The 21,994-nt window shown below is 49.1% G+C and overlaps 1 protein-coding gene across 8 annotated transcripts; it reads left to right on the top strand.

Moving 5' to 3' along the window:
- Window positions 1-12: 12 nt before the first annotated feature.
- On the top strand, window positions 13-15,936 carry CNGA2 (cyclic nucleotide gated channel subunit alpha 2). Of its 8 annotated transcripts, XM_083722191.1 has the most exons (8): window positions 16-194; window positions 2,972-3,129; window positions 4,295-4,393; window positions 5,905-6,072; window positions 8,886-8,993; window positions 10,021-10,127; window positions 10,735-11,928; window positions 15,734-15,936. In XM_083722191.1, exons 2-8 carry the CDS (start codon window positions 3,017-3,019, stop codon window positions 15,748-15,750), a joined length of 1,806 nt encoding a protein of 601 aa, XP_083578317.1. In that variant the 5' UTR covers window positions 16-194; window positions 2,972-3,016; the 3' UTR covers window positions 15,751-15,936. The 8 variants fall into 8 exon arrangements, with proteins under 8 accessions (XP_083578312.1, XP_083578317.1, XP_083578315.1 ...); XM_083722186.1 differs by lacking the exon at window positions 15,734-15,936 and having other exon boundaries at window positions 13-194; window positions 10,735-14,539; XM_083722189.1 differs by lacking the exon at window positions 15,734-15,936 and having other exon boundaries at window positions 26-178; window positions 10,735-14,539.
- Window positions 15,937-21,994: the final 6,058 nt, after the last annotated feature.

Here is a 21,994-nt window from a genome sequence, read left to right as displayed (position 1 = left end):
ATGTCCTGAGTGGAAGTGTTGAGTGACATCCTAGTAGGGTGTAGAGGGCATCTCTCTCACACACACATTGCCTTGTTCTCCCTCCATCTGTTGTCGAGTGCTGGGCCTCCTTCCTGACTCCTTGCTGAGAATCCCTGCTTTACAGGACTACCTCTGTCTAGTAGGCACAAGGGAGAAGGTGCTGAAGACTTCTAGTATGTGACATAACCAGAGCTGATCTCGTGTACGTGTGTGTGTGTGTATGGGGCAGGGGACACTCTCTTCCTCCCCCGCTTCAGCTTCAATCCCTGCTCGTTGTCTGGAGCTACTCCCACCTCCCCAAAAGGCAGGACTAGCTCAATTGGGATTCATCCAGCACCACCAAACTTTGTCCTCCCACCAGTGTTTTGGTAAAGCATGCAGGAAGTGCAACCTGAGCAACAAATGAAGTGAGAGGCTCGGAGACCTGCCCTTTGAAAGCTGAGGGATGTTAACTGGGGTGCTTTGCATTTGTCCCCCTCTCCATCTCCAACTCAACCCTACTGTCTGTTACATCATGAACTGACTTGGGTAAGTGAAGAGATTGGAACACCCTTTTGCTCATGCTGGGAGCCCAAGTCTTGGGATCTATATAGGCGTAACAATTGGGATTTCCTAATGCACCCATTAAATTAATCTGATAAAAGGGCACCAAAAGGCCTGTGGGAAGGGAAGGTTTGGTGGTATCCCGGTTTGGGTGGTATCCAGACAGCTGTGATGTTGAGGTGGGCTAGGGAGCTGAATGGAGTTTAGTGACTATGGTTGCTGGGCTTCAACTGGCCCAGCTGCCCAGTTACTGCTGCTGTGAACCCTTATGTGCTTATAACTGGTGTTATCCCACCCCGATTCCAAGATCCATCATTCAAGTACCAATTTGAGTTTTTGGTGCAAAGTGAACCACATGTTATACACTGTGCATATATTGCCATTAGCCTCCCATGGGATTTGATTGTTTACATTTGCTGAAATAAGCACAGTAATTGACAACCAGAGTTAACAAGGGAGGATTAATCAGCTACAAAAAAAATAGTATGACACTTTAAGTATACTATAGCAACAGTTAATAGCTGCCATGCAAAAGTCTACCAGAAGCCATGCACCCCGCCCCCGCTAGTTATAGTGGTTTCCTTTGTCAACAGATATTTGCCATTTCCATCTCTCTCTTCATAACCATTGTAAAATCTAGAATGAACGGCACTCTTCCCCAGTGCCCCCCACCCATCTGCTGGGGCTCTCATTACTATTGTGGATCTATTGAGAATGGCTAGGAGAGCACCTCACACCTGTTGTTAGGGAAGGGCTTATGCTGATGTGGTTGCCTTGGCAACAGTGACAAAGATGAAAGCCTCTGGGAGAAGCCTTGAATAATAACATGGCGGGACCACATGGGAGAGAAAGCGTGTGTGGAAGGCAGGGGACCCTGAGAGTTTAAAGAGTGGAGAAATAGAGCATGAAGCAGAATTCCCCTGTACACTATAGAATTCAAATTTAAGTTTCAAGCATTTATGTATTTACTCAGTTAGCTCACATTTGCAGAGTCTGAAAACAGTGACAAAAACTGACATTTTAAAATGAAGCTTTCATTTCTCTTTATTGTAATTGAGAAGCAGATGAATCACATCTCTGTCATTCTGTTGAGAAACTGAAAATGGGGGCTGGCCACCACAAGCAATTGGCCGATTTGGGACAGCTAATCAGACCTTGAAGGCTGGTCTTCATCCCCTCAGTGATTGGAAAGAAGCTGAGGGGCCAGAGGTCACTAAAGATGGCAGGTGGGCATTTGCCAAATTTCCGGGTGCCAGAGGGAACCTGTGCCTGGCTTGGGAGAATTCACTCTTCCAAGATAAAGGAAAGGTCGCCCATCTGATGGCGTCCCCAGGAGCTCCTGAGCAGAGCCAGAAAGCAAATCATGGCAGGAAGACTAAGCAAAGGGGACCTTTTGTCTCTGTGAGTTGGAGGGAACAGTGCCTGGTGGTGCATATGTGGGTGATGACATTCCTCCAACCACGGGCATAGCCAAGGGGTGGGAAGGAAGGGGCAGCTGCCCTCCCCTAAATCAAGTAAAACAATAGAAATACTTAACTACCTGACCATTCACAACGGTTCTGTCCCTCCCAACAAAAGTCCTGCCTGCCCGCCCCCCAGTCCTGCCCCCAAAACAAAAATCCTGGCTACACAGTCACTGCAGCTATAAGCAATCTCTAAACCGAACATACCAAAGCAGGGAACATAAGCATTAAAATCCCATAAAATTCAAGCGAACTAATGGGTAAAATTACAAAAGCATGGGAAAACAGCAGCAAAACATAAAAAGGTGACTACAATGTGATCGAAAAACTTCCTCAGGAGTTGGGGAAAACTTGCCTTGGAATGTACAGTTCTCTCAACTGATACAGTGCTCATTAAATATGCTGGGCTCTCTAACTATGCTGGGCTCCTCTTGAGTCTAGTGGCATTTTTCCTGATCTGTAGTATACTTTCTAGCTGACATTCCCAGGCCTACCTGGAAATGCTGCCATGTGTGGGGTTGAACCTGTGACTTTCTGAAAAGCAAGCAGATGCTCTACCCTTGTGCCATGGTGCTTCCCTGTACAGATCAGCTGAAGAGGGGGTTAGTGCCCCTGTCCCTCACCAAATGAGGTTATAACCTCTCAGGCCCCTTCAATGCTGTGTCTACATTCTCACTTGCTTTAATTTGGCAGCTGGCACCAAAATCAGTGGGGCTTTTGTGGGCTAGGAGAATGTACTTGGATGGTGGGAGGGGATGAGTGAGCTCTCTGGGCCAGAAGCTGGCAAGCCCCACCTTAAACCAAGGAGGAGCTCCCTGGTGGTCTCTGTTTGCACTGGAGTAGCACCTACTCCCCACAACTCGTTGGAAGAAAGCAACATGAGGAGGTCTTGTTCCCGGGATTCTTTCCTGGGTATTCGTTCTTTTCTGTGTTTCCTGGCACAGGTTCCTCTCCCTCCTGCCGCTGCTGCCTTCTGTGCATGGAGAAAGATGGAGAAAACCAACGGTCTGAAGGCTTCCCCTGCCAACCATCAGTCACAGGAGCCCATGAAAACTGCTGCCAATGGGGATCCAGAGAGAAAGGAGCTCAGCAACCACAGCAGGTAACTCTCAGAGCAGGTTGCTTTGAGGTCTGCTGCAAGGGGTCCCTGGCCCAAGAGCCAGCTTGGCACTGGATACCCAGTGTTGAGGGAGGAAAGGCACCCAAAACATGATCTTCAATAATTGCTTGCTGCATACCCTTACAGAGCTTGTCTGAGGCCCAGGGCAGGGGTCTTGTTCTTGGCTTGACTGTGTAAGTCTGTCATGCCCTTAGCAGGGCCCCCAGCTGTTTTAGCCCTCTAAGGCCCAGGGCAAGTGTATCTGGTTGCCCACCCCCCTGCAAGGGCCTGGGCTGTTGCCTAGCATAACTGAATAGGGGTCAGTCTGTGCCTAAGGGAGGAGGGGAAGCCTTTGGGGCCACTTGGGAAGGAGTTCAGGGATGAGAGCAAATAGTCCTTCCTGGTGAGCGTGGAGGCCCGGGAAATGTTTCCTCCATGGGTGAATTCACAACTCTGAGTTCCAATAGGAAACACACTTTTAGAGTGTGGTGCTAATGATGCCAATGTTGTGGGTTTAATCCCCCTATGAGCCAAGAGGTCTGACTCCTGCACTGCAGGGGGTTGGACTAGATGACACTTAGTGTGACTTCCAACTTTGCATTTCTATGAATCTATGATTCTGAAAATGTATTGGGACCCTCCACAGCTGGGCTTTTGTGAAGCAGCCCTTTCAGATCCCACCCCCGCATTTCTCAAGCAAATGCTTGACTTCTCTGCATCTCAGCACTGCATGCTCTGGAATAAGGGTGGCTGGGACAGGTGAGAGGAGATCTGATTTTTGTCTCCTCTAGGTTCTCCTTGCAGCCAGCAGGGATAGGATCTCAGATTAGGTCTCCACCTTGTGGTCAAGGCAGGAGGTAGGCTGTAGCTCCCAAAATCCTCCAGTTTGCTTTCCTGCTTATGTTGAGTACAGTCACAAATCAACTCCCTTAATGTGTGTGTGTGTGGGGGGGGTTCTCTAGGGCTAGACAATATGGGAGTCATTACAACTCCCAAGTCAATCAACTTGGATTGATGTGGAGTTCTTGCTTTGATGTGGGAAGGGAGCTTGAGGAGGAGGCAGTGGCAGTGAGAGGGGCAGACCCCCTTATGAGGGGAGGGTGTTCCGCTCCATTCCCACCTCTGCTTGGCAGCCAAGGGTCATCCTTCCTACCTGGTCTCTCCACAGAGTGCCGTCAGCCAATGATGACACATCCTCAGAACTTCAGCGTGTTGCCGCCTTGGATAATGTGGACGAGAAATCCCACAAGACAGGAGGCCTCTCCAGGTACTTCTTATGGGGTTCCTTGTGGGGTTGATGAAGCACAGCCAAGATAAAGTGTCTCCTCCTCAGGCTTTGTGGTAGCCTTTGCAGTGGAGATGGAAAATGCAACAGGAGCCCACCACTCTGTGGAGCAGCAGTCTTTGGAAGTGGGGGGGGGGGGTCAGCCTGGGTGGGTGTGGAGGTTGTGCTGAAATTGTGCCCATCAGCAAAACCAAAGAGTAGTCTCCATGAGCTACTCCGCTCTAGATGGGGATGTTACAAGAAAGGAGATTCCGACTCAACTTTATGAAGAACTTTCTGAGAGTAAGAGCCATTCAACAGTGGGATGGACTCGCTTAGATGATGGTGGACTCTCCATTCATTGGAGGTTTTAAACAGAGGTCAGAAGGCCATCTGCCATGGATTCTTGTAGCTGTGACTCCTGCATTGCAGGGGATTGATCTAGGTGGCCCTTGCAGATCCCTTCCAACTCTACAATTCTATGATTCTATTATTTTGACTCATTACCCATAGCTGAGCTGGTGTTTCGAGACTTAGGAACATAAGATATTGTCATTAACTCAGGCAGAGCATTAGCCCATCTAACTCAGTATTATCTAATCCTGCCTATGCACAGTTTCAGGCAGGAGTCCTTTCCCAGCCCCACCTCGTGATGCTGCCAGGGGTTGAACCTGGGACCTTCTGCATGCAAAGCAGGTGCTCTGGCCACTGAGCTATGGCCCTTGCCCACAATTCCACCCTGCTGGGGGTGCTCTTGAAAACCCATAAGGGCCATTTGTGGAGATGGCCTAGAACGTGGTAGGAGTTTCAAGGGAGGCCCTGCTAGCTGTGGCTGCTGAAGAACCCTCTGCTGTTTCCCCTCCTAAGAAGCACTTGATTGAACAAGATGGGCAAGAGGAGGCTTCGTAACCCTCACAAGCCCCGAGGACTTTGTCTTCCTCTTTTGCTGACTCCCAGGAAAGCTGATGACAGTGAAGGTCAGAGACTTGGATGGCTCTAAAAGTGGATTGGACAGATTCATGGAGGAGAAGATGGCTATCAGTGGTGACTAGCCAGGATGGCTATACTCCACTTGCATTGTTAAAGGCAAAAATGCATCTGAATCCCAGTTGCTGGAGACCACAGGGGAGGGGAGTGCTCTTGTGTTCGAATCCTGCTTGCAGATTTCCCATAATGGGCATCTGGGTGGCCACTGTGAGAAGAAGATGGTGGACTAGATGGGCCATTGTCTTGATCCAGCTACAGGGATCTTCTTTTGATCCCTCCTGGCAGCTTAGAAGGAGTGAGATGCTTCAGCACCTAGATTAGGCATTTAGGGGGAAGCAATGGGCAGAGTGGGGCTGTGTAACTGCAGCTCAGAGGGAGAGAGAGGGAGAAAAACTGTACACTTCTCCTGCCCAGGGTGAATGTGAGGGGAGACTCTACTCCACTGCTCCACTGGAAATGTAAGGGTGTTCTCTCCCCCCTCCCCATTTGCAAAGCTTGACCCTTTCCCTTCTCTCTTCCTTTTCTAGGATAGCCCGCCTGGTGATGGTTATCCGGGGTTGGGCCAATAAAGGCTTGAAAGAAGAAGAGCGGCGGCCAGACTCCTTCCTGGAACGATTTCGAGGACCAGATGTCAAGACTTTGGCAGTAGCTGCAGCAAGGGGCGATGGGTTTGATACCAATGACAGAAAGACAAAGTGAGACTCCCTCCTGGCTGGCTGGAGCTGCTGTGGGAGGCTTTGCATGGGCCAGGAGAGGAAATCATAGGTCACCTTCCCTCTTCTTCTCACCCCCATCTCCTTCTTCATCTTCATCTTCCTCCTCCTCCTCTTTCTTCTTTCTCCCACTTCCTACCTCTTCCTCTTCTTCCTCCTCTTCTTCACTTTCTCCTCCTCCTCCTCCTCCTTTTTCCTCCTCCTCCTCCTCCTTTTCTTTCTTTTCCTCCTTTTCTTCCTTCTCCTCCTACTTCTTCCTCATCTTCTTCCCCTCCTGCTTCTTTCCCCTTTTTCTCTTCCTTTTCTTTTTTCCTCCTCCACCATAAATAAGGGGCAGGCCTCATTGGTAAGGTTGGACCTTGCCATTAGCCATGGTAATTTGAGCAAAGAAGAAAGGGCAGGCTGCTGGAGAGTGAAAAAGGCTCACAATCAGCCAGGGTCTTTGGCACTGAGCAAACAGGGTCTTCCCTGAGAGGTTAAGTGGAATGTGTTACCGTAAATTTCGCTCCATAACACGCAGATTTTTCCTCCTAGAAAGTAAGGGGAAATGTCTGTGCGTGTTATGGAGCGAATGCCTACAGATGGCGGGGGAATCTGCTGCAGTTGTGAGCAGTCCGTGGCTTGCTTTGAAACAGCAAAGCAGGTGTAAGCGGCTCCTGTCAGCGAGCCGAGCTGGGGAGGAGGGAGAGAAGCAGAGCGGGCTTGGCTGCTTTAAAAAAACCCCGTCCTCTATGTTCCTCTCTCCTCCCCACTGATCTGCTAAGTAGCAGCGAAGCTTTTCAGCCAGCCTAGCCGGGAGGAGGGAGAGAAGCAGAGCGGGGTTGGCTGCTTTAAAACAGCCCCGTACTCTCTGTCCCTGCCTGCAGTTTTTTGCTGTCCGATTTTGGATTAGCCACTGTAGGGGCTGTGTGTGTGTGTGCTTGAGCTATCGTTCTCCTCCTCCTGCTTCCCCTTCGCTCTCCCTGCGCCCCTGCGCTCTCCCTCCGACTTTAGAATTGACACTCTGTGTGTGTGTGTGTGAGAGAGAGGGCTCCTTCTCCTCCTCCTGCTTCCCGTTCACTCTCCCTGCACTGTCCCTCCGACTTTAGAATTGACACTCTGTGTGTGTGTGAGAGAGAGAGGGCTCCTTCTCCTCCTCCTGCTTCCCGTTCACTCTCCCTGCACTGTCCCTCCGACTTTAGAATTGACACTCTGTGTGTCTCTCTCTGTGTGAGGGCTCCTTCTCCTTCTCTTGCTTCCCGTTCACTCCCCCAGCGCCCTGCGACTTTAGGGCCAGTTCCCTCTCTGCGTGTGTGTGTGTTTTGACCTCACTGCGCTTGTTGGGGGAGAGTGTTGGTCGCAATTTTTCTTGATTTGTCTCAGAGTGGTTACTATCATGGTTTCCTTGCCGGGGAGGAGGGAGAGACGCAGAGCCTGCTTGTTCTAAAGGAGCAAAGCCGGAGAGGAGCCTCTCCTGCATTATCAGCAGCATCCTTCTCCATACCCCCCACGCGTGCTCCTTGTCCCTTGAGTTCTTTTCCTTCCCTCCCCACTTAAAACATGGTTACAAAGCACGGATCCACATGGATCCTCAGGATTTTTGCACTAGGTCACCCCAAATTCACCATCAGATCACATAGCATATCCATGGCTACAGCCTGCACCAAAAAACACACACACCCACTGTTTCATGGGGCCGCAATGGTGCAAAAATGTGGTTACAAAGCATGGATCCACATGGATCCTCAGGATTTTTGCATTGGGCTACCCCAAACTCACCGTCAGATCACATGTCTGTGGCCACAGCATGAACCACAAAAATCATATATCCACTGTTTCGTTTAGAATATTTTTTTCTTGTTTTCCTCCTCTAAAAACTATGTGCGTGTTATGGTCAGGTGCGTGTTATAGAGCGAAAAATACGGTAATTACCAGAGAGCAGCAATGGTTCTGGGCTGCTGTGGTCCAGTGAGGCTTTTGCAAAACAGGAGCAGGCAAGAGTGTTCAGGCCATTGTGTAAGGCTGTTGTGCAAGTGCTGAGGTTGTTGGTCATTGTGGACAAGGCTGAGGAGAGGAACGGGGCATTCCTTTTCTTCCCATTCTACACTTTAGAAATAAAAACTGCCATACTTTGACAGCCTTCAAGGTATGCCATCGAGGCCTTTCAGGGAATAGGAGGTTGGGCTTGCTCTAGTGATTCTAGCAGCCAGGACCTCCTGCCTTCTCCCATCTAATGCCCTGTGAGCCAGCCCACCCCTTTCCCTCTCCCATGAGGTCTAAGATGGGGTTGGACACTTCTGCAATAATCTGGCATACTGGATGGAGACCTCAGAACACACGAAGTGGAGAGCAGGCAGCTGGGGGGGGGGGCTTTCCTTTGGGGCATCTTGTTGGCCACTGTGAGAACAGTATGCTGAACTAGATGGGCTCTCTTTAGCTTGATCAGCTGCTGCAGGGTTCTTCTGATGTTCTCGCCGGGCAGCTTAGAAGGTATGAGATGCTTCAGGAACAGGAAGGCTGATTGGACATTTGGATGGAAGGAAGGGGTGGGCCTGGGGTTTTTACTTCTCAGTCACTGTGCTGTGGCCACCTCTGGTCATCTGTCAGGGTAAAGGAGGTCTCTGTGTGCTCACTTAACCCTTTCAGTTTCATGTACTCCAAGTCACACCCACCCCCCACAGTGTGAATTCATGCCTTAGCTGCAATTTAGACTAGGGATTTGAAGATTGCAGGCTCTCTCCACCACCATCTCCCCTCTAGGCCAGATCCATTGAAGACTCATTGCGGCCACTGAAATGTTTTGCTTCTATCTGCAGGAAGAAATGGAAAGTCTTTGTGATGAATCCCGCAGGGGACTGGTATTACCGATGGCTTATGGTCATTGCAGTCCCAGTCCTGTATAACTGGTGCACGTTGGTAGCACGGTGAGTCCTTGGAACCCATGTTTTTGGGGGGTGGGCACAAGAGAAGGGGGGGTGCAGATTCCGCCCAGAGCACCTATCTACACCAATCTGCAGAGCATGATGTGAGTCCTTGTGACTCCTCTCCCCACTGCTGTTTCTCTCCTGATCCTCTCCCCCAGAACTTCTCTTCCTAGGAAGCATGGATTTAACAATCCTTAATTTGCTGGAGTTTCAGTAGTCACAGGGTTAACTCACTGCTTAAACTCTGGGAGGTTGCTTATGACACTTCCAACACATGGAATTATTTATTATTTCTATTTTATTCATTTATTAAATTAGTGTACCATCCTTCATTGGAGTATCGCAGGATGGTTCCCAACATAAAAATACAAAATGAGAATATGAATACATAATAAAACAAGTGCAACCCCCCCCATAACGCCCCCAAACACATTTAAAATGTCATAGAATGTTTAATAAGTCAACGGCCTCATTATAAAGAAACATATTTGCCTGGTGCTTAAAGATAATGTCATGATGGCACCACATGAGCTTTCCTGGGGAGATCATTCCATAAGTGGGGTGCCACCACTGAAAAGGCCTGCTGTCATGTTACTGCCCTCTAGAAACCTTGTGGAAAAGGCACATGAAGAAGGGCTTCTTGCGGTCCTTGATGAGTGGTCCCTGCTCCAGGAAACCTGCCAGGGAAACACAGTGTGAGGCATTTTGAATTGGGCCCAGAAATGAATTGGCAGCCAGTGCAGTTGGGCCAGGAAAAGGGTAATATGCCCAAACCATCTTGCCTCAGTGAGCAACCTGGCTGCTGAATTCTGCACCAGCTGAAGTTTCTGAACTGTCGTCAGAGGCAGCCCCACAAATAACATGTTGCAGTAATCTAACCTAGAGGTTACCAGAGCATAGACAACAGAAGTTAGGCTACCCCTGTCCAGATAGTGGTGCAGCTTGGCCTCCTTGCTTCCCAATCAGCTGCCTGAACCACCAGAGGGCTGCTGCCTTCTAATTGCCTCTCTCACCCTCCTCACCACAGGGCCTGTTTCAATGACCTCCAAAGGAAGTACTGGATCTGGTGGCTAGTTCTAGACTACATCGCAGACAGCATCTACATTGCAGACATTGTCATCCGCTTTCACACAGGTGAGGGAGCTGTGTGGGGAGGAGCCTGGTTCAGCCTTCATCTCACTATGGTGGTTAAGGATTCCACCTCCAGCACTTGTGAGACAGAAAATGGCCCCAATAAAGCAAATCTTATTAATGGCAGTTCTGAAAAATAGAGTTCCACAATGAAAGATTTATCAGCCTTCACTGCTGAATAATTTTCTTAAAATTACCCACCTGGGCATCAATATTCAGGTCTGGCAAAAGCCTCTGCCTTGATATCATATTGAGCTGATGAATGATCTGAATGCTGTGGGGTGGGTGGGAGGAGTGCAGAATCTCATGCTCTCCCACTATCTGGGGCTGGGACATCTTTTCAACAATCACCACCCACCCTACAAGCTCACCACTCTAAGGATGGGAGGCCTGTTTTGCTTAGAATCCTGTGTGCTGTAAGTCCTGCCTGCTCTCCACAATGCTGCTGCTACCTGGCTCTAGTTGGATTACGAGACTGGAGATGGGTGAAATCCAAGGCATGTGGAATGAACAGATTGGATGGAAATAAACACATCACCATATCTGCAGTGACAGCACTAGGCAAAGATTTTGCTGCGTTTTAATGCCTCACACTGTGTTTCCCTGGCAGGTTTCCTGGAGCAGGGATTACTCGTCAAGGACCTCAAGAAGCTGCGTGATAAGTACATTGCCACCATGCAGTTCAAGCTGGATGTCCTCTCTGTTTTGCCCACTGACTTTGCTTACTTTGCCGTCGGCTTAAACCGCCCCGAGTTGCGCTTCAACCGGCTGCTGCATTTCTCCCGCATGTTTGAATTCTTTGACCGGACGGAGACACGGACCAGCTACCCAAACATCTTCCGAATCTGCAACCTGGTGATGTACATCTTGGTCATCATCCACTGGAATGCCTGCATTTACTATGCTATCTCTAAGGCCATTGGCTTTGGAGAGGACACCTGGGTGTATCCCAACATCTCAGACCCAGAGTTTGGTTATTTGACAAGGGAGTACATCTACTGCCTCTATTGGTCCACACTGACCTTGACTACCATCGGGGAGACCCCTCCACCTGTGCGTGATGAAGAGTATCTCTTTGTCATCTTTGACTTCCTGATTGGTGTCCTCATCTTTGCTACCATTGTGGGAAATGTGGGCTCCATGATCTCCAACATGAACGCCACCAGGGCGGAGTTTCAGGCCAAGATTGATGCAGTCAAGCATTACATGCAGTTCCGCAAAGTGAGCAAGGACATGGAGGCCAAGGTGATCAAGTGGTTTGACTACCTCTGGACCAATAAGAAAACTGTGGAGGAGTGGGAGGTCCTGAAGAACCTGCCTGACAAGCTGCGGGCAGAGATAGCCATCAACGTCCACCTGGAGACACTGAAGAAAGTGAGGATCTTCCAGGACTGTGAGGCTGGGCTTCTGGTGGAGCTGGTGCTCAAGCTCCGCCCCCAGGTATTCAGCCCTGGAGACTATATTTGCCGGAAGGGGGACATTGGCAAGGAGATGTATATCATCAAGGAAGGGAAGCTGGCTGTTGTGGCAGATGATGGCGTGACCCAGTATGCTATGCTCACAGCAGGCTGCTGCTTTGGGGAGATCAGCATCCTCAACATCAAAGGAAGCAAAATGGGGAACCGGAGGACGGCAAATATCCGGAGCATTGGCTATTCCGACCTCTTCTGCCTGTCTAAGGAGGACCTCATGGAAGCAGTGACAGAGTATCCAGATGCTAAGAAAGTCCTGGAGGAGCGTGGGCGAGAGATCCTCACCAAAGAAGGTCTGTTAGATGAAGCAACTGCAGCAGAGGGCATGGAAGGTATGGATGTGGGGCAAAAGCTGAGCAGGCTGGAGGCCAGCTTGGACATGCTGAATGCCCGGTTCTCCCGCCTCCTGGCTGAGTATGATGCTGCCCAGATGAAGCTCAAGCAGCGTGTCACCTCCCTGGAGACCAAAGTGAAGCAAGACCAGCAGGATGACTTCTTCTCTGATGGTTCCGTTAGCCCATCCACAGAAGAGGGGAAAGCCAAACCTTAACCTACTGCGCTGCCATTTGGATTTGAGGCAGCAGCATTTCCTTGCATCTGATGCCCATCCAAACTGCCTTGCAGTAACCCTGTCTCCACCAAACTGCTGCTCCCTAGCTGACTCTTTCTCTCCCCTTAGTCCATTCCCAGCTGTATGTTCCTGGTGACTTTCACCAGGGTCCTTTTAAGTCTCTCTTGAACTGCTTTGAGAAGGTCAGACACCCTCCATTTCTTTCCTCAAGTTGCATGTTCCTCCTCTCACCCTCGCCCCCAAATGGGCCAAATAGCATTGCCTCTGGCAGGTGCTTATTTGGAACATTCCCATCAAGTAACCCACTACAGTAGACCACATTACCTGCTTACAATCTTATTTTGACAACCACTTTTGTGAAAATCTCTAAGCCGGTCCAGGTCCTTCCTGTTCGTGGAGCACATTCAGAGAAAACCTCTCCCTGTGAACTGCCTATGCTCCCTAAGTCTGCATAGAGGGCAAAGGAAGGGGATGTGTGCACTTGGGTGTGTGGGATGTTGGTGTTTGCTAGGGCCTGAACCCACCTGCTTCAGTGAGGATTATAAGATTTTGGAAATGTGTTAGTTGAAGATTGCTTGTATGCCTGCAATCCTGCCATCCCACACAAGCTCTTTAGCCCTGGTTCTGCTGCCTGGCTGCTCAAGCAGGCAGTGCTGTCTCATTCAGTCTCATTCCCTTTCTGCTCTTTGAGGCTTTTAAGATCCCTCCTGACTGAGTTTCCCCCTCAGTTCTTGAAGACTTACAGCTCCTTCTGCATCGACTTTAGAGCTCCAATTGATGTCTCTCTTTAGCAAGCATTGCCTTGGGGGCTCGACACACCCCAGGCAGGTAGGGGGGGGGACCCCGTACTTGTCCAGGGAAAGTGATTGAGCCCAACACAAATTCTGAACCTGGAACCTATCCCAGAAATGCTGGAGAGGAAAATCTCCTCACATTTCACATGAAGGATTAAGCTGAAGTGGCTGCCCCATGTGTGCTGGGTAGAAATGGCCAGCTGAACATCAGGACAGGCTTGGCTGAGACCATACCCCTCTTTCTTGTTTAACTCACCAGTATCCCTTGGCTAATGCACAATAGCTCTGTCATTCTCAGGGAAACACCCCACCCCCTGCAGCCCTCTCCCTTGTCCATTCCTCTCTTGCCTCAGTTCATGACTGAGCCAGTTTACACAGAACAAGGAACTTTGGACCCAAAGGCTGTTTACTTGCCCGAAACTCAGATTTCAGTTTTGGAGCCCTCTTGTCAATTTCCATTTTTATGCACCAAATGAAAATGGGCCACTTTCCTCAGGGTTAGTTGTGGAGAAGGAGTATGCTTAGTCAAAGTGTTTCTATCAAGTTTTCACTGGGTCTGCTCAGATCCTGCCTGGAACCATGAATTCCTCCAGATCCATTTCTGGAATGAAACAGAAGCTCACAAGAATTTGGGGTGGAGCTGCTGGGTATGGGAGCAGGACCCATCACCCAAAAAGCCCACAATGCTTCCAGTGTGTGTCTGGCAAGCACATGACTTGATGTGGACTCTACACCTGAGCCAAGGAAGCCACAACTGACAGGCGTCCTGTGGGGCATGTTACACATCTTCAAAATAAAGAGCTCGGATGTGAGCAGCTAGTGGGTTTAGCAGATGGGTTGCATAGGTGCCTCCCTGCTCCCTCCCCCCAGTTTCCTGGCTGTTCTGGTTGGACTACGCAGACTGTGACTCTTTTACCCTGGGGCTTTGGGTCTGCTCAAGCTAATGTTCCATGAGCTTATTTACTTAACAAACAAATTGCCCTGCAGCTCTCCTTGCAGTGTGTGTGTGTGTGTGTGTCTAGCAATGTTACATAGTGGCGGTGACAGCAGCAGCTGCAGCAACAGCAATACATTCCTTTCCAAATCCCACAGACCTCTGGCTTCCCAGCTGCAAATGGTGAGCCACAAGGGGGTGCTGTGTACAGTGGAATGAATTGCAGTCCTGCCTGGCTCAGCCTGATTGGAATGGAGACACACTGAATGTGGGAGCGTCTCTCAAGCGGAAACCCAGAGCAGAGGGGCCCAGCTTTTCCCCTGGAGCCAGAAGCAAATCTTCTCTCTGGAAAGCAAACCTTGTTGTGCCGGAAGGCCCGGTGAGCTGGTCTGCTCATCCAATCCATGTGCTGTTGCATTCATTTTCCTTCGGGAGGGAGTCTGCATGCAAATGACTTGTGGGCCAGCATGAATTTCACAGACCCTCAGGCTTCTGAAGTGCCTATTGCATTGCCCTCCAACTGTTCCTGAACCTATCCCAGGGAAGGAGGGCTCATTTCAAGATGTCACACCCATTTATACTTTTTATAAAGAGTTTTCCTGCTGAGGTTACTCATTAGTTATAAATATGGTTGCTAAAACTCATCTTTTGTCATTTTGTATCTTATGTTTCAAGTGAGGGATGGTGTGACAGTGGCTCCTTTTTGCTCATGGCAGGGTCCTGTTCCACTGGGATCCTTTGTCTCCTTCCGCCTAACCCTGCCTGTCCCACAGTGGTGTAGCATGGGGTGTGTGTGCAAGGGCCACTGTGGCCCTGGGTGCAGAATTCTGATGGGGTCCAACTCAACACCTCCACAACAGGTTCCCTTACTGAGGCCACATGGCTGCACCACACTGTTGACTCAAGTTCAAATTGTGGTGATCGCATGGTTGGCGGTTCGAATCCCCGCGGCGGGCTGCACTCCTGTCGTTTGGTCCCAGCGCCTGCCAACCTAGCAGTTCGAAAGCACCCCGGGTGCAAGTAGATAAATAGGGACCGCTTACCAGCGGGAAGATAAACGGCGTTCCGTGTGCTGCGCTGGCTCGCCAGATGCAGCTTGTCACGCTGGCCATGTGACCCGGAAGTGTCTGCGGACAGTGCTGGCTCCCAGCCTATAGAGTGAGATGAGCGCACAACCCTAGAGTCTGGCAAGACTGGCCCGTACGGGCAGGGGTACCTTTATCTTTTCCTTTATGACCCCCTAGATCCTTTTCACATGCCCTACTGTCAAACCAGTTGTCCCCCTTCCTATATTTGTGCAGCTGGTTATTCCTGCCTACATTTGTCCCTATTGAAATTCATTGTGTTACTTTGGGCCCATTTCTCAAATCTATTAAGGTCATCTTGAATCTTGATTCTGTCTTCTGTGGCGTTAGCTACCCCTCCCATTTTTGTGTCATCTGCAAATGACCCTGAATTAATACCCTGTTAATACACATAGAGTTGATGGCAAGAAGGGTGAGGATAGTTTTGGAGGTCATGTGTGCCTGGAACCCCTTTGGGGGAAGGGCAGTGGGTGTAGACAGCTTTGGAGTGAAATAAGGGTTGCAAAGGGCCCCTGGCACACATGACCACATGGTTGCCTGCCACTTGCTTTGTCATTACTGCTTTCTGCTTGAGGCAAGCTGGGCATTTGACTCATTTTCTGTGTGAAAATCCAGGATCCATGATGCACTTTGCTGCTTCTGAGACCACAACAAGAGCGTTTGTGTGGGGTGGAATGCAAGACCACAGATTCTGCTTAAGGGCAATCTGTGCACACAGTGTTTTGAAGGATTTTTGTTTGTTTTTTATAACAGAGAACCCTCAAGAGTGAGAGCTGTTTCAGCACTCTGGACAGCGGCTGCAGGGCTCATCTGCAGAGATACAATCTCAGGGAAACACGGAAGAGCTGATGATGAGGGTGACAATGATGCATGCTTGCTCCTTGAAAAGCCTACCCAGCCCACCCTATTAACCTACTTGGGACAATCCTAAACCTTTAAACCATTACTTGACAGAATTCAAAGCAGTCTGCCTGGTTTCTTATGGTGCTAGGAATTCAGAGGTTCCCAAATGCCCTAATGAAATTAAGGCTAGCATTTCAGTGGCTAATAAACAGACATTTGTGCTAATGTAGAGGACCCCAGTAGGAAGACTCAGCATTGCTTGGGGGAAGCTCAGTCCCTGGGAGAAGCTGAAGGAGCATCTGGCATCCCTTGAGGGTCTTCCTGGTACTGGCTTCAGCCTCAAGAATCCTGTGACGAGGGCAAGATTGGGGGAAACCATGCAGCCAACTGCAGCAGCTTGAGAGCTCAGTGGCAAATTTCACCCAAGCCTTGAGGTCTGAAGCAGGAGAAAGAGGCCTCAAAGCATCCTTCGAGGTGCCTCCCAGGCAGTCTTCTTAGATGAAAAAACTGTTTCCTTCAGGGAGTAGCTTTCCCACTCCAGCGGTATTTTCACTGTTGGAAACTGGCTTCTTTAGATAATACTAGGTAAAATCCTTGGGGCAGGTTATTTCCAAAAGGACACCTGCTGCCCTAGCCCCACTCATATACTTCACTGCTGGGTCTCTGCATATATCTGCATGCCTTTCATTAGTGTGGGAAATTATTTGATAACCTCATAAATCTATCCTGCAAAAGTGAAGTGCCGGAGCTGAAATCCAGGTGCAAGGAAATACTCACGATTTGTCACATGGAGAAGCAAGCCAGGAACTTGAACACATGCTCAAATTATCCATTTTTTCCTGAACACACCAGCCCCAAGCACCACCCTCCCTCCTCCCCTGACACTAGCATTTACTCCAAAGTAATGCCATTCTGATTCCAATCCACCAAAGCCAAGGGAAATCAGACAGAAGGTTGTGGATAGCATCTGACACAACAACCTTTACTGCTGCCAATTTGGCTTCCCTGCTTCTGAACTCTAAGTGCTGTTTGGGGGGTTTAAATGAGGCCATTAGTGGTTGGTTTGGGGTTCCTTCTAATTAATCCATGTTTCAAGCTCTGCAGCCAAATCAAAGAGTTCTGGATGCTCAGATATGAGATGGAAGCCTCCCTCTGCAGGGAAGGAAGGAAGGAAGGAATATCAGCCTCACCATCATAGGAAAGGCTCTTCCCAGAGCCAAAGAGTACAGCAGTCAGCTAGGCTTCAGCAAGAACAGCACCCAAGCTTGAGACTCCCAAAAATGTGTGAGGGTGTACATGTAGGGTTCCAGGATTTCAGGCAGGGGCCCTTTCCCAGTGTCACCTGACAATGCAGCTGAGGGGTTGAGCCTGGAACCTTTGGCATGCAAAGCAGGTGCTTTGAACACTGATCTGTGGCCCTTGCCCACAATTCCACCCCACCAGCGGTGCTCTTGAAAGAAGCCTATAAAGGGCCATTTGTTGAGCTGACCTAGAAGTAGAAGAAGTTCCAAGGGGAGGCCCTGCTACCTGTGACAGCTGCACTGGGGGCGTGGGTGTCATAGCATACAATAAAAGAATTGTAGATTTGGGAGGGACCCCGAGTGTCATCTAGTCCAACTGCCTGTAATGCAGGAATCCCAGCTAAAGTATCCCTGAAAGATAGCCATCCAACCTCTGCTTGAAAACCTCCAAGGAAGGAGAATCCACCATCTCCCAAGGGAGACTGTTCTACCATTGAGCAGTTCTTACTGTCAGAAGATTCTTCCTGCTATTCAGTCAGAAATCTTTTTTTTTGGGGGGGGGTTGAATCCATTGGTTTGGGTCTTACCCTCCTGAGCAGGAGAAAACAATCTTGCTCCATCTTGCATATGGCCAGGGGCATACCTAAGGGTTGGTCAGGTTGGCCCCTACCAAGGATGCATCCCTCCTCTCTGGCTTAGAAGCCCACATGCCCACACATTTGCATACTACATGGGCTGCTGCTCCCCTGCTCTGGTAGGCTGGGCAAGGCATGCAGGCTCCTCTGAGGACCTCAGTGGAGGAATCAGGTCACTGGTGTGAGACATTGCAGCAACCCTGTGGGGTCCTCCTCCATTCAGCTGACTGCACTATTAGACGTGTGAGCAGAGCACCCAGCAGGGCATGGAAGGAAAAAAGATGAGAGAGCAGGCGAGAGTTGCAGGAGGAAGAAAAAAGGAAGGGAGGAAGGTTGGAGGCAGAAGGGAAAACAGCAAGCACAGGAAGGCAGGAAGACAAGCTGAGAGATGGACTGACAGAGGAGGAGGTGGGGAGGTGAAGCATAGCAGACCCTACCCCGATGGCACTGGCAGAGTGCAAAAAGTTATGAAAGACAAACGTTTTGAGTTTCTGGTCCTTGCCAAGGGGGCAAGGGAACCTGGATACCCCTCTGAATCTGACAGATATTTGGCTTTCCTGTCTCCTCTCAGTCTCCTCTTTTTCAGGCTAAAAATGCCCAACTCCCTCAACCATTCTGCATAAGGCTTGGTTTCCAGAGCCTTCATTATCTTGGTCACTTTCCTCTGCGTATGTTTCAGCTTGTCAATATCCATCTTAAATTATGGTGCCCAGAAGTGTGCACAGGACTCTAGGTGGGGTCTAACAAATCCAAAACAGATTGAGTGAGGGAAATTCTCCCTCCTTTCCTGATGATTCAGAGTTGCTAATGTTGTTGGATGCATGCAGTCTCCATTCTGGCACTTATCCAGGGGTGGTAGTGTTTGCAGGGATGAGATTGCACATGCGGATCAGCTCCTGAGCCAGAACTGCAGTTGGTGATGAAAGCTCCAGGTTCAAATCCCAGCTTAGCCCCTCAGAGAATCATGAGTTGCTCAGTCTCAGACCAAGAGAGAGATTTTGATTCATGTTTTCCTGGGTCAGGGGCTGTTGGGGAGCCTTCCCTGTCCTCTGCAGTCAGTTCATGCCACTGTGTTGAGTGGGCTGATCCTGCCTTTGAACAGGGATCATGGTCCTTTCATCACTCCTGTCGCTTTCGCTCCTTTAGCTGAATTCCCATCAGGATAAAGGAGACTTTAGTGAAAAGGTCGGATGAACAAGAGAAATGCTAGAAAGGCACTTTTGAAGTGTGAAGGAGGAGGGGCGCCTCCCCTCTCCACAACCCAAGCCAAGCTATACATAATTCAGACTTGTTAATTGCTCTTTTTACCACGCCCTGCGTACCCATTAATCATCATGGCTCTTTCTTTTCTTCTCTTTAATTCAAACCACCACTTTTGGGTCTTGCACTGCCCAGAGCCAATATTGATTAGTTTTAAATATATATATTACAAACAAGAATTTCTTCCAATGAGATTTATAAAGGATGGTGCCTTTTTATAATAACACATTTTCCAATGAAAGGAAAAACGGAGCATAGGAGACCTCAGGCTTATTTCCTTTAACAGCCTGTGATTGAGGGTGCAGGAAGGAGGGGGGTGCAGAGGAGTTGAAGGTGGGAGATGCCTGGGTTCCTGAAAAGGACATCCCACTCTCTGGTCTTCTCCGGGGGCAGTACTATCCCACTTTTGTATAAGGAGGACACTTCTTTGGCACAAAACTTTGCAAGGCTCTTCTTCTACATGGAGAGATCAGGGAGTTTCCTGCCCCCGCCCAAAAAGAAACAAATGATTTGCCAGGAATACAGCTGGTTTTTTCCTCACACTTTGCAGCACTGAGTCATTCTGCTGCTCTGCTGGGTTTTGGTGGGGAGAAAAGAAGAGAAATTCTGCTCCCAGTGTTCGTACCAGGGGTGACGTATCCCATTTCACCACCTAAGGTAAAATGCAAAGGTGTTGCTCTGCCAATGGCCTTCCCACCAGAGGTGGAGTGGGCCACTCCCACTTGTCTCACTTACCAGGGTTACAGGGTTGCGGGTTCTGGTGCAGTCTGTCTCACTGGGCTGGCCCTGGTTCCCATGCAAGGATGGATGGTATGTGGTGCCAGTGTGCTGTTGCACCTGTTTCAATGGCCAACCAGGTGCAACAGCCACACTTGCCACTCTGCTCCCCAGAGACTGGAGGTGACCCATAGCCTTTTACCTTGTAGCCACTGCTGACCTTGTCTTCCAATGGAGCATAAGGAGTGTTGGAATCCTAGAAGCCAAAATCCAAGTTTGGGGCAAGTACTATTTGGTGACAGAACCCCAGCAAAGTTTTAACATTGCAAAACATGCAGCAAAAAAAGCATAGAAATATAGGCTTTAAAGCCTTTAGAACGTGCCTTTCTGGTGAACTGCCAAGTATCCCACTTTCCTAACAAAGCAGGCCACATGTCTGGTAAGTTATAAAATGGTTTACTCCAAATGTCAGATTCACGTGCCTTTTCCATACAGCAGTCAGAAAAAAGTAGCATAGGCAGTAAAATATGCCTGGTCACAAAATGGTAAGGTCCTTAAAAATTCATATAGGAAAAATGCTGGTTTTAGATTCCTTTGCTGTCTGAAACAAAAGAGGCTGGTTAGAGCCATGTGGCTGGAGGGAGCAGCTCAGAACTCACACTGAGTTCACATGTAGACTGAATACAGCAAGATACTTGATGGCCAATTTCCTCCCAAGGTGAGGGGAAATGACATAGGCTAAGCCTGGAAGTACAGCTTACTCTATAGTACTAACTCCTTCATGCTTTAATTAGGCTCAAGCATGCTGGTTATATGAGACAGGTTACCCCACAAGGAAGACAGAGTTCTGACAGAGAAACACTTTTAGTGGTGGTGGTGCTCCTCAAGCTCTACTAATCCTTGGGACAGCCCAGCCCTTCCCTTGTTGCAGGAGTGAGGCAAGCCACTGCCTAGCTGTGCACAGAAAGAGACGCCGAACAGGTCTTCTCCTCAAAGCTGGTGAGTCTCACCACTGCATGCATGGCAGAAGTGTCCATGGGTGGGTGGCGGGGAGATTCTCTCAGTGATAAGAGAGACTCTTGGAGGTGGAGCAGGAGAAAGCAACACAGCTGCCCTAGCTAGGCTTTCTGTCCCAGGACTTTACATGCGTTCATTTTCTGTGTTTTCTTATGTAAACTGTAGACATTTGGTCTGGCGGTCTGTATCTTGGGCATTGCCTCTGGAATTACTGGGTCATCTGCCTGGCAGTTAAAGGTCTTAAGGATGCCAGCCCAGAATAAAATAAATAAAGGACTGTATGAGAGGAGTATTGCCAGGCAGGCAATAGAGGCAAATGGGGTTGGATCCCAGGGACATGTAGAAGATTTAGATGGTATTCTAATAGTAGGCAGAATGCAAAGAGCAGTGACTCACAGTGGGTCAAAATTGGCATGTGTGCATATCAAGGATTATCCACACCAGAAGATAAAAGGAATTCCTAGCCCCAAAGAATGTAATTTATCCCACTGGGGAGACATGGTGTGTGTGTGTGTGTGTGTGTGTGTGTGTGTGTGTTTTGATTATTCAAGAGAACATACAGACTCTGTTCAGTGACGTGGCCATCCTATACCATGGGTTTAAACCTTCTCTCCAGTGGCCTCCCGAGGGATCATTTGTACAAACAGTACAGACCTATACCCCATTCTCCTCTATGGAGCTGGTTAACTGGGCAGACAGCATGCCTAGATCAACATGCAACAGAACAGATATCCAAGTCCTATTAAGAACCCTTTTCAGTGGGTAGTGAGAGTTGCTTGTGCACGTGAAGGCAGTAATGAGCAAAATAGACCTGGCTGATAATACTCAAAGACCTACTTATGTCACTCAAATCTTAGGAACTGTGGCTTACGTACATCAGTAGTGGGACTCAAATTCCCCCACGAGCCAGTGGGGAATAAAAATGTCAAAAAAATAATTGAGCGCAGGAATAAGAAGAAAGGGGAAGTAGCTATGAATTGGACTAAAGTACAGGGAGTAAGTAGTACAGGATCCAGGAAAGCATCCATTGGAATACCATTATAGACTTTTGAATGCATTAAGAATATGGAGAGGAATAGACACCGAATATGCGGATCATTTGCCTCTCCTAAGAGGTTTCTTTAAGGATCAAAGCACTCCTGATGTAAAGAGAGTATTGGCAGAAAAGCCAGGCTACCCAGGGAAGCCCAGGGAAGAAATTTTACCATTGGCTGCCCACGTTTTTAACTCTCAAGAAGAGAGAGACAGCAAGAAGAATGAGGAGGACACAAAGGTGTTAGCCCTATCCCTGTGATTCTGCT

The sequence above is a fragment of the Podarcis gaigeae genome (genome assembly GCF_964106915.1).
Source record: "Podarcis gaigeae genome assembly, chromosome: Z".
In the NCBI taxonomy this organism is placed as follows: domain Eukaryota; kingdom Metazoa; phylum Chordata; class Lepidosauria; order Squamata; family Lacertidae; genus Podarcis; species Podarcis gaigeae.
This window is presented reverse-complemented; position numbering and strand designations above follow the sequence as displayed.

Excerpts from the sequence above, each read along its gene's own strand:
- CNGA2 (XM_083722184.1), top strand. The coding sequence starts at position 2,783 with ATGAGTGAGCTCTCTGGGCCAGAAGCTGGCAAGCCCCACCTTAAACCA. Across the intron at positions 3,130-4,294 it reads GAGCTCAGCAACCACAGCAG|AGTGCCGTCAGCCAATGATG; the intron begins GTAACTCTCAGA and ends GTCTCTCCACAG. Across the intron at positions 8,994-10,020 it reads TGGTGCACGTTGGTAGCACG|GGCCTGTTTCAATGACCTCC; the intron begins GTGAGTCCTTGG and ends TCCTCACCACAG.